This window comes from Echiichthys vipera, assembly GCF_963691815.1.
Source record: "Echiichthys vipera genome assembly, chromosome: 15".
NCBI lineage: Eukaryota > Metazoa > Chordata > Actinopteri > Perciformes > Trachinidae > Echiichthys > Echiichthys vipera.
Genome location: NC_139840.1, coordinates 10,855,549 through 10,867,658, shown reverse-complemented (window position 1 = coordinate 10,867,658; position 12,110 = coordinate 10,855,549). Strand labels below are relative to the sequence as shown.

At 40.4% G+C, this 12,110-nt stretch overlaps 1 protein-coding gene across 1 annotated transcript; it reads right to left on the bottom strand.

The window, feature by feature from the left end:
• Nucleotides 1-892: 892 nt before the first annotated feature.
• On the bottom strand, nt 893-7,939 carry viml (vimentin like). Its single transcript, XM_083928755.1, has 9 exons — nt 7,357-7,939; nt 6,901-6,961; nt 4,204-4,299; nt 3,726-3,890; nt 2,213-2,338; nt 1,750-1,970; nt 1,594-1,637; nt 1,412-1,497; nt 893-1,304 (listed from the first exon to the last, which is right to left on the bottom strand). The coding sequence occupies exons 1-9, from the start codon at nt 7,881-7,883 to the stop codon at nt 1,263-1,265; spliced, it is 1,368 nt and encodes a 455-aa protein (XP_083784881.1). The 5' UTR covers nt 7,884-7,939; the 3' UTR covers nt 893-1,262.
• Between the last annotated feature and the right edge of the window lie 4,171 nt (nt 7,940-12,110).

The following is a 12,110-nucleotide window of genomic DNA, read 5'->3' as shown; positions in this document are numbered from 1 at the left end:
CTGTCAATCATTTCACATGATCTTCATCTTTTGTTGGAGTTTTCCCAGTGGTCATGATGTTTAAATCTCCTTTTTTTCTGAACACTTACCCGTCTATGTTGAGTTTCAAACTTCACACTTGGAAACAGCAGTTGACAAAACAATCTCCCCTCAACATCCATCTAAGAGTTGTAATTAAGCCTATATATATATATATGGTTGTTTTTAATTGACTTAATGTTTTTATTATACTTAAATGACTTCTGTCTACTCCGCATGACCTGACTCCTCCCTTTCAGGAAGACAGCAAAGTCAAAGCTGCTAATAAGCTGGTAATGTACCCGGGATTGATTGATGGATCCACCCAGTCTATGCTAACATTAATAAACTATACACCCAACGTGTGACACTGCACACTTGGTTAACTGTTTATTAGGTACAGCTGTACAACCTACTGCAGTCCCATACAACAGCCCTGAAAAAGGTATCTTTGTGAAGATTTCGGTTTTATGTTGTGAGATTTAACTGATTTAATTTTACTTTAGGGTCACAGTTTGTAGTGGATTGTGCTATTTTGTGTGTTTTTAATATTTTGTCTCTTTTGTATGTAAATGCCTTTAGGTTAAGGGTAGTTAAGGGTGTGGTAAACCAGGAGATTCATCAACCAGATGATCCTGCTGAAGCTCCTGAAAAAGAAAGCATGTTTTTTTTCTGCGTATTCTATAATATTCTACAATTTTTCCTCCCAATCGTGTTTGCTCCTTGAAACAGCCGATGCATGCAATCTAATTCATCTAATTACTTGCAAATTATTCATTTAAGGAGTTGTTTTACTACTTCTACGTCATTACCATCAAAGTATAACCAGCAAGTACCATTACCAAATACCAATATTACACCCTTATGCACAGTATTGAGTTACAGTCTTACGGGTTTATTGCTGCATACAGGCAATTGTGACATCTTGAGCATACAGATTTCCTGGAGTGTGCATGCTGCATTGATCAAAAATACTACTTTGGTTACAAAGAAAGATTTATGTAGACCTCAATAAGGATTTCTATCTTGTGCTGATTTCATTATTGTGTCTAAACAAATGTGACAAAAGATAATACTTTCACCAGAGGAGGAAGCAAAATACAGTCTGTGTCAACTAACAAGCTCATCACATATAAAGGCACTTTTCCAAGCAGTTTGCTTTGTGTTGTTTGTTTGCTTGCTTGTAGCCCCACTGAAACGTGTTTCTTCGTATTGCTTTTGTTGATTGTTTGGCGAAGACATTATTACTCCATGTCATCGTGGTTCTGGGTTGACTCATTTATCACCTGAACAAGGATGTAGAGGACAGAGGAGAGGTGAGTGGAGTGTCTGAGCTCAAATGACCATCAGCAAACTACTTCATTGATTGAAAATCACTTGAAGTGGATTCTACCTGACCATCCCTGGTCTCAATGGTCTTGATGAGAACCTTCTTAGTTGTTGTAGTTTCAAAATGAGGTTTGGAATCAATCATTGTTTCTAAAAATAAAAATAGTGTGTTGTTTTATTATCTGGCATTATAATAACAAATACTAATATGCCTACTGTGAAATCGACATGCAGGCTGTGTCCTACCTCTCAGGTTTAGAGATGAGAAGTTTGGCAGTGGAGTGGTGATTCTGAAAATAGAGAAAGCACAGTTCACAAATCAATATATGTGTTTTTGTTGCATGCTGTAAATGTTCATATAAATAACTGTTGGATAGACTTTTTGAAGATCTTCATACGTACCTGCTCTCCTCTCCTTCCAGCAGCTTCCTGTAAGTGGCAATCTCAATGTCCAGGGCCATCTTGACATTTAGGAGGTCCTGGTACTCGCGAAGGTGACGGGCCATCTCGTCCTTCATGTTGTGAATGTCCTCCTCCAGGCGGCCAATGGTGTCTTGGTAACCGCCTGTCTCCACGGAAAAGTTCTCCTCCACCTCTCTCATCTGACGCTCCAAGGACTCATTCTGGGACGGCAGCCATGCAGCAGAAAAATGACACTCAGGCAGTGAAAATAACTTGTTTCAAATATTTTTTTTTTGGTTTTGTAATCTTTGAAAATAAACTCTTCCTGGATGTTCATTTATTTGCTCTGTCATTTTTCAAACGCATTCAGCTTTTTGTGCTTCATTTGTTTGATTCCAGCTATGGATTGAAAACACTGGATTTATGCATCATTATCGTGTGTACCCTGAAGTTGCATACTCACAGATCCTTTAAGGGCATCCACCTCACAAGTAAGCGCCTGAACTTGGCGTCTGTAGTCATTGGCCTCTTGCTTAGCCATTCTCAAAGCATCATTATTTCTGGCTGCAGCTTCAGTGAGGTCAGCAAACTGGCAACAAAAGTGACAAACATAGAGGGAGAGAGGAGGGAAGAACTGAGAAATCAACTCTTCAATAAATGATGAATCAGAGGCAGAGGGAGCCTTGGCATCTTGTGCAAAGCATGATGTAAATGATGTAAGATGTGGCCACAAGAGGCTTGCAGATGTTACACTGCAGCTTGGTAGTTGAAGCAGTTTTAGGTAACACTGGTCACGACAATCCAATGTTTAAAGGTCATAAAGTAAAAAAAAAAAGGTTCTACTCTACTGCATTGCTTTTTAGTATTTTGGCATATTATTTAATTTCTATTCAAAATAAAAAAGAATACTTGGGTAATAATATTTGCAGTGAAGAGGTACTGTAAACAACAGTGACAAATTGTCCTTTTTTAAGTTGATATGGTGAAATAGCAAACAGTCACCTATTTACAATTTAAGCAGATGAAGAACAACATTATCATTCATTTGAAATGTAAGTCGAATATTCACTCTATTTTAGCTCTGTTTTTGCTCTCCACCAACTGCAAAGAGAAAGATCTGTCTCCTTAGCTGCTAAATGCTCCTCAGAGTTTCAAGTATATCCAACTATGCAGCTCGAACGTGGAGGACTAATGTGAAGGAAGTTGAACTTTTAAATATGGTTTTCTGGGTCACAGAAGAAACCACATTCAAAACATGATGACATTTATCTCGCCCAGTTAGGGTTACAAGTTGGCATGTTTCCGAAGAGGCGTGGTTTGGACTCTGCAGCTGGAGAGATGCTAGAATGTAATTACCGAATGTAGTTACAAAACAGACGTGGCATACTGCTCAAGCGTTAACATTTAAGTTAACAGCTACCTAGCTAGCTAGCTATGAAGGGTAAAGGTTAGGGTCAGGTTCAAAGACAGGATTTGGGTTACTTTTAAGTTGAGTCACGTCTGTGTTTGGCCTCATATTTATTCACTACTTATGATAACGGGTGTGTTTTGTAGGGGGCATGGTTAATAGGATATGCCATGTCCAGCAGGACTCTTCTCCAGAATTCAACAGTTAGATGCTAACTTGCTGGGCAGGTAGTGCCTACTGTAGAAAACAAAAACATTGCAAACAAGTTGGGGGCCTGAAAACCAAAACAAAGGGCTGAAAGACGCTAAAATGCTCAGTAGAGTTAAGGGGATCTGCAAAGTCGCATGGGTTCATCACTATAGTAGATAAATAGGAATTATAGTAATAGTTTTCAAATACAAGCAGTCATGTGATCAATTACTAAAATAAAAATACTGATTATAGCTGCTAAAAGTCTAAAATGTGCAGAATGTGGGCCTATTTATTGAAGATGTTGCAGTAGAATTTCATGAACATTTTTTGAAATTACACTTCTTAAATACTCTCTAACTTGCTGAACAATCGTTACCTTGGATTTGTACCATTCCTCAGACTCCTGGATGTTTTTGGAGGCCAGGTTCTCATACTGCAGGCGGACGTCCCTCAGAGCAGCTGTCAGGTCAGGTTTAGCCATCTCCATGTCCACTTGCACATGCTGCTGCTGCTGGATCTGGCTCTGCATCTCCAGCATTTCCTGCAATAGAACCAACAGAACTGGCATGTACAAAACCTTTTTTTTGTCTACTCAGATGACTTACGTTAAAGACAGTATTACACGCATATTGACTATTTTAATGTTAATTTATATACTTTTCTACTAATTCCCTGGGTGTATTAATTAATATTGCTCTGATGCACTGAACCCTACCGATTTAGTACTCTGCCCATACTAACAAATACCCTAAATTTTTTGGCCCAGTATTCATTAGGGTGCCTTTGGCTTATTAGGCAGCACATGTGCAGTGTTTCTGCAGTAGCTCAGCTTTAGCCACAAACAGGAAGCTTACCTCATCATGCAGCTTCTTGAGGAAGTTGATTTCATCCTGGAGTGACTCAACCTTCCGCTCCAGGTCCAGTCTAGCGAGGGCAGCATTGTCGACATCCTGTGAAGTGGCATTGACTCCTATTAAGGTGACTTGCGAAGGTGACATGTTTGCTGACTTAGAAAGAAAATGCTCTTTCACACGTGCTGTACAGGCGCACCCACGCAACAGCTACGTACACAAAACGACCCATTGTGTGGCGAGGCAAGGTCACAAACACATGCATCCAATAGAGATCAACTGCAGGCACATGATGAGTGTCACTGCATATGCTTTCTCGGGACTTTACTGTTCTATACACTGTGCTCCTTTTAGGCCACTGTCCTTGAGTGCTCCCTGAAATAACCTCCCTGAGGAGATCAGACTGGCGAGCTCCTTATCCTCTTTTAAATCCCTCTTAAAACACATCTTTATCAGTCAGGGGTTGTGGACTGAATTCACTTTTATCTGTTGATACAGATTTTACATGCAATGGATTTCTCTTCACTTTTATTCCATTGATTATTTAAAATATTTTAGATTGTTACATTTTACTTTTTCTTTTGTGTAGCTCCTTGCTCAACGTTGTATAACGTTTAACTTCTAAACACTTTTAACATATAATAAAATATGGACAGCAAACAAAGCGTGCAACCCAAAAAAAACACATTTTTAATATTTGTTAGTGAAATAGATTTAAATATTGCTATTAAAGTCCGAACCATAACCAGACAATGATGCACATTCATTGTTGGGTCTATTTTAAAGACAACAGTGAGGCAAATTAAGTGTTTGAGAGTGGAAATAACCTATATTTTTTGTCATTTTCATATCAGACGCACGGCTGAATGTCTTATTTACTCTTAATATAAGGAGACTAAAAAAATGCAAACATTTTTTCAGCAATCAAAAGCTACAAATTGGTTGCCAGCCAGAGCAGCAACTTGTGTGGATGCTGTACCCAGTAGTGTGTAGTAATGTAAGTATCTTAAATTAGCTTCATATAATCATCAGCATAATCCATAATCATTTTAATATTTGGTGCTTTAAGAATACCTTTGCTTAATTTTACTTACATAATGAATGCAGGACTTTAACTTGAAGTGGAGTATTTTTAGATAAGGTATTTCTACTTTTAATTATGTTAAGTTTCTGAATACTGGGAAGTATTCCCTGGTTTGTCCCTGCACTTACTATACAATAAAGCAAGCCACAAGCCTGCCTATCCTCACTTCCAAGAGAAAAATGTTTAAAAAAAATAAAAATAATAATTTGTAAGATTGTTTCAATCCCTCTATGAGTAGTTAATTTATGTTAAATGTTTTAAAAAATAAAATAAAAAGGGTCACCCAGGGCCACAAAGCATTATTCAAGAGGCCTGTAATCCCATTTGTGGTTACGTCACAGCATTCCTAACCTGAAAGTCTGGGAGCTCTGTTACTGTGTGCTTTGAGATACATTAATAACTTCATCATACCATTTTATAACTTTACTGAATTAAGAACAGAGTTTTCTTACGAAGAAAATAACTCTAATGTAAAAACAACATATAAAACAATATACTGTGTTGTATTCAAAACATCCTTCTATGTTCTATCTAATTCTATACGCACTCGCTGTGGCACCACACTGCTGTGCTTTGTCAGGGCGTTGGCAGGCTGGTAATTGAGGTATCAGCAAATGAAGGAGCTTTGCCACTGCTCTAATACCACAAACAAAGTGCGCTATTCAGCAGGGTTTCCCGAACGGGCCCGGGGCTGGAAGAGTGACCGTCTGCCTGACTTAGCGAGATTCTGCTGCGGGCCTTGCATTGTTGATTGTGTGCCACCACGTCCATGGCATGCCACAGGGGACTACCTTCCTGCCATTCATATAGACAAGGTCCTGATGGTGCGATGTACTGATAACATTCATCTCCTAAAAAGCAAATAACTGGAAATTTTAAGTTTACTGGTATTTATATAATTTAAATACTTCCCTTATGTTTCGTTTTTTGTGCCATGACACTCATTTGAAAGTTTTTGGCATGACTCATCATCACTTGATTAAACACCATGAAGCCCAGTGATAGGGAACAATCACAGACAAGCCCATAACGAGTGAGATTTGAATGTGCTGATGCTCTGCCCCCGAACGAGACAGCCGGATCACATGGGGGCTTGTCTTCTCGCTCTGATAACCACATTGGGTCCACACTGCTGTTGTGTCCGGCTCATTCAGTGTGACCAGTCAGACTTAAAAAGATCTGCCTCTCATTGCAGGCCTGATTTAACTCAACGGCCACAACTTGGCCTTTTGTACCAGAGACAGGGTCGGTTCTGCTCTGCAGTTATTTTAGATCAGGGCCAGAATCTGCTGTTGTGCCATCAGAGGAGCACATTCCTGTCTCTGCAGCTCATGAGCAATAATTAATAAGAAAGAAAAGTAGACATTTTCACCACATAGCTGTTAGAAGTGAGGCTCATGGAGATAAGTGGGGTTTATCCCGTCTCTTTGACATCACTTGTCATCAATTTAAGGTTACGGGTGGGGGAGATGGGGCAGCAGTCAGCATCTTCTGCCGTCGAAAACTAAGGTCATTCTGTGTTGTCACTCTCTTTGTAAAATCCCTGTTTATCACACATGACAGAGGTTATCAACAATATGGAAACGCTTTATTTCAAACCGTGAATCATACTGTACCTGTCTGAAACTTTGCATGCTGTGCTCAGCCTCCTCCCGCTGGGCTATCTCATCCTGCAACCTGCAAAAGACACACAGACATTACAGCATAGCAGCCGATGAGGCTCTCTAACCTTAAAAAAAATCGACATGACACCCTTTTTCTGCTTCCCCAGCTCTCTTTCCCCTCTCTGCCTCCGCTTATTCTTCATGCATGAAAACACTTCAGTAAGAGGAAAAACTTCACTCGGACACTGCAGCTGCAGCACTTCAAGTTCAGGTTTTGCGCAGTGCCTGGCACACAGGAGATTTATTATGACTAGAAACTAAAGTCAAGCCTGAAGTCTATATACCACGTTTATAAATAATAAGGGGACATAAACATGATGATAATAACAGATCACAATATAACAAAATCTGTATGGGTTTTTCTTTAACATCACACAATAGAGCACAGAGACGTGCCACGCCTCCTACTTCTCTCTCAGCCTGTCCATGTCGTCCGCCAGGTTGTCCCGATGAACTTCCACCCGGGCCTTCTCGTTGGTGAGCTGGTCCACCTGGCGCCTCAACTCCCTCATCTCTTCCTCGTAAAGATCTCCGACTCGGGACGTGCCTTTGCCCCGCAGCAGCTCCAGCTCCGCCAGCAGGATCTTGTTCTGCTGCTCCAAGAAGCGGACCTTATCGATGTAGTTGGCGAAGCGGTCGTTGAGCGACTGCATCTGCGCTTTCTCGTTGGTGCGGTTCGTCATGAACTCGCTGTTTATGGCGTCGGACAAGGAGAAGTCCAAGTTCTCGGAGGACAGCCGGGGCATGGCCGCGCTGCTCCGGAGCCTTTGGGTCTTCGTTGCGTACACGGTCGGGGCGGATGAGAGACCGTAGGATACCCGGGAGGAGCGCACCGGGCTGGAGAACTGGCGGCTGGAGGAGCTGCTCCGGACCGTGAGCCTCTCCCCGCCGAACATCTTCCTGTAAGAGGACCGCGGAGCTGCGCTGTAAGACATCTCGCTGGTATCTTTTCAGACAATATCTCTGTGTTGCTCTTGTCCCAACTGCATCGGCGGAGTGCGCATGGGAGGGCGTTTCCTTAACCATTACTTATTTATAGTCTCCTCCTCATGCAAATGACTCCCCGGGGACTTGAGTGACACCTTGACCATCCAACCAGAGAACGGAAGGTCGTCTTTGGTCCATAACTGGATTAGACTAGGCCAAATTGTTATTGCACACAATCAAAAATGATATGTGAGGTCTGGCATGTTTTAGTTCAAGTTTACTGTCATTTAGTCTACAATTAAGAAATAAAAAATGCCTGTGCCCTTGCTCTCTAAGAACCCTAAAACCTTAAAAAAAAAAGCCCCAAAAACTAAATAAATAAGAAATATGTGAAAGACAACAATAAAATAAGTGCTTGCTGTTCAGAAATCCAACCACCTTAGGGTTATAAACGGCCGAGCTTTGATGGATCAAAGATGTTCAACCTTTAAAGTCAATGTGCGTCAGCTGAAATCACATTTGGGTAATTACATTGGTTTCAACAACAGCACGTGTGTGTCAGGAGATGCAGATTGGGCTATTGATAGTTCTTTTGAGGATTTCTTTTTAAACGTTTGCCAAATCTGTCCACAAATAATGGATGAACCCTGAACAAGCAGGATACGGGTATGATCTCTGAGAACTATTGAAGTTCAACTTTGTATTCATCGAGACACAGAAGATGAAAAATGTCGATCAAACGGTGACATTTAAACGTGTTGCTCTGGGAGAGAATATTTTCCCACAGGAGCTGTCCATGTCAGGACAATGCCATCCCCATGATGCAGGTTTGACATAAAGCAGTGTTGAGAATTGCTTCCTGTCATTTGCTTTTCATACATTTAATCAATTTCCTTTTCCTCTTGTCTCTCTATCTAGATAAGCACCCCCCCCCTCCCAACACACACACACACACACACAAACACACACACACAGACCACATGCTTTTTCACACTGCATGGGTTTGTCCAATCTATTTTATGAAACATTGTGTCATAAGACTAATACATTTTTTATCAACTATGGTGTGGGTGTGTGTATGTATGTGTGAGTGTGAGTGTTCATATGCAATTTCCCAGCTTGACTGCAATTTCCCATCTTGGGATCAAAAAAGTACTTCTATTCTATTCCAATCTATATCATGCTGTATTTGAAATGCTTGAGTGATAAAGATAAGTGTGAGTCAGCAGCTTCACAATTGTTTATCAGGGTTTAGAGGACATCATTCAAGAGACGGAACACGCCATCACATCTGGGCTGCACGCTTATCTATCACGCACACAAGTCTTTGATGATTACTTGCTCACAGAGAGGAAAAGACAGAAAGACAGAGGTTAGGGTGTGGTGGGGTGGGGTGGGGTACAATTTAAAGCCAATAACTGCAGCAGCCTTAAAATGTATGTTTACTGCTTCCTATTGATCACATTTTCCTTAGAGTGACCTGCAACAAATAATAAACATATCACATGTGTCAGAGGAGACATTTCTCTCCCTGTCTATCTTCCTGTGGCTCATTCTTTCGCCCTTCTCTGCACAGAGCTGCCTGTGCTGCAGTGCTGCTGACTAGCCGAGTTTCGGGGATTGTGAAGGGAGACGCAGGGCAGCAGAGCTGAGCCGGTGACACTCTAAACCTCTCAGCCGCACTGAACCAGTGGTGCTGGGTGTGCTTTGCTCTTTGCGAAACGTGAAAGGAGAGATTCGGTGATGTTTGCGGACTAGATAGCATCCTGAATGCTCAAATATTTCTTTCGCAGCAATGTTCATATTTTTTGCCTCAAGGTTCAGACAGCTGCAGTGGTTTGAAGCTGGCATGTCGCCCCTGAGATGTGACTGTGCAGGGACAAACCCAGCTACTGTACGCCTGATCTGATCTTTGAGAAGCATCATAAGCTGGAAAAAAGTGCTGTTTTTAGGTCTCAACATCAAAGTACAGTCTGGCTTTGTCAAAACCAAATGGAGGACAAGTTAAGGGCTTTAATGTATCCTTCTTGTCATTGAATTAAACAAATGACTTTATACAGTATTTGCAAGATCAACAAAAGATTGTTTTTGTTGTAATCCACATATATACAGTACATTTGTTTTCTTCTGTTGTTTACCGTGGTGCAATAAATATTCAGATCACTTGCTTACATAAAAGTAGCAATATTACAAGTACTGGCATCATACCATTCAAATTAAAGTACTCATCATGCAGAATGGCTTCTGTCAGTGTAGCAATATAACTAGATGATTATTATTGATGTATTAACATTTAATCAGTACTTTAATGTTGTCACTGGTACAGATGGAGGTAATTTTGGGTAGTTTAAAACTACAGTATTACATCATATTTCTAAACTGATCGCAAGGTTTGTGTGTTAAGTATTGATGTGAAAAACTAAAATTGGAATAGATGTTTAAAGTAGCATACAATGGAAATACTCTACTGAAAGGACAAATGTATTTACATTATACTTAAGTAGATCTACTTATACCACTGTTTGTATGAAATCCTTTTTGTAAGGCAGCAGCAACAAGGGCAGGACATTGGAGCCTTTTTTTTTTACTCAATAAATCTCTAAGAAATGCAAAGAAATTACAATGTCAGGAGTTTGTAAAGTCAAAGTCACGTAGAACCAGCTTTGATCAATATTAACTTGTTTTATTACTAGCATTATCCTATTTTATCTCTTTTTCGTATTTCATTAGTCTATTTTTTTCATATAGTATCTTCGCTTTTTGTGTTTCTTGGTTTCACACCTGTGTTACTGATTTGTTTTCGTTTTCTGCACTTTGAGCTGCATTCCATGTCCTGAAAGGTGCTTTACATATAGATTTTATTATTATTATTATTATTATTATCATTATTATTATTATTATTATCATTATTATCATTATTATTATTATAATCATCATTCCCTTTTAATTTCAAAGGGAACTCCACCAATTTTACAAAGTTTTGTTTACAGGTATTGGGCATGTAAAGTGCTGGAGGTCCCCCATGGGGCCCAGTACAAATAAACAGTGGAACCCCATTACTTAAACTGGCAATGGAAATTCACATGATCAACACTCACTTAGAAGCAGGGGGGCTGTAAAAATTCCTGCTCCCAGACCCATTATGAGCCAGCCTGCCAGCGTTGGCCACAGAGACAGACAGAGGAGGCCGGGATTGTCACAAACAGAGCAGGGATTGTGTATTGCTGATCTGTCACCTAACTGAAGCGACAGAATGCAGACAGTCGGCCGTAATAATTGTTTGTAGCCTGGTGTTTGCCAGTGCCATAGTTTAGGCCAAATAGCTCCCATTCTTGGCAATGGTTGTAATTTATTGTTTTGTCCTTTTATTTTTGTTGCCGAGGTACTTATTTTTCTCCAAAACAACAGTACACTGTAGGGGAGCCCATTAAAAAGATTGTACAACAGGACCAGGAGAAGAATCAAATAAGACTCAACATTAGTCAGAGTCCATCAGCTTGTAATGAGACAGGGCAACAGATAAGTTAAATCTTGTTTCTGGGTGTCATAGCTTCAAAACCGCAGGCATTCGGCAGCAAAAAGGCATCCTTTGTTTCACCTCCCATGATAGTGAATCACTGACCCGCGGGCCCAGTAGCCATAGCAATAATCCCCAACATAATTTGCCAGAGCTGAAACCCAGACGGAGACATATTCAGGGGCGACCCTGTTTACAGAGACAAACTCAAAATGAATTATTGTATTTATAAAGTTGCAGAAATGTGTGTTTCTATGTGCAGTTTGCTGCTGCGTATCCCTGTCTTTGTAAGTTACTTTTCTATTTTCACTTGCTTTTTTGTCTGATAAATTGGTTGGCTCCTTTGTGGGTCATGACATGGCAGATTTAGTGGAGGGAGTGCTGCAGCACAATGTGTTTGTTGCGCCTCAGTGAATGCATGGAGATCAGACTGAAGTAAATCGAAATGTGAGACAGAAAAGCTGTAAATCCATGCCAGGGAGCCCCCCGTGAGCTTTTGTCAAGTCTGTGTGTGACGGTCATTATCAGTGGTTGAAAGTAGCTCAAGTAACTATTTCTCGTACTTTATACTATATTAATGGTTTCATTTAAAAAACTTTTCAAGACCAAAAGAGGCAAAACTCTCACATTTAAAAGCAAAAGAATTAGTCCAGTAACCCAAAAATGAATACAAGTGTGTATTATCATCTCTCAACCCCTCAGATTTATTTTGTGACCC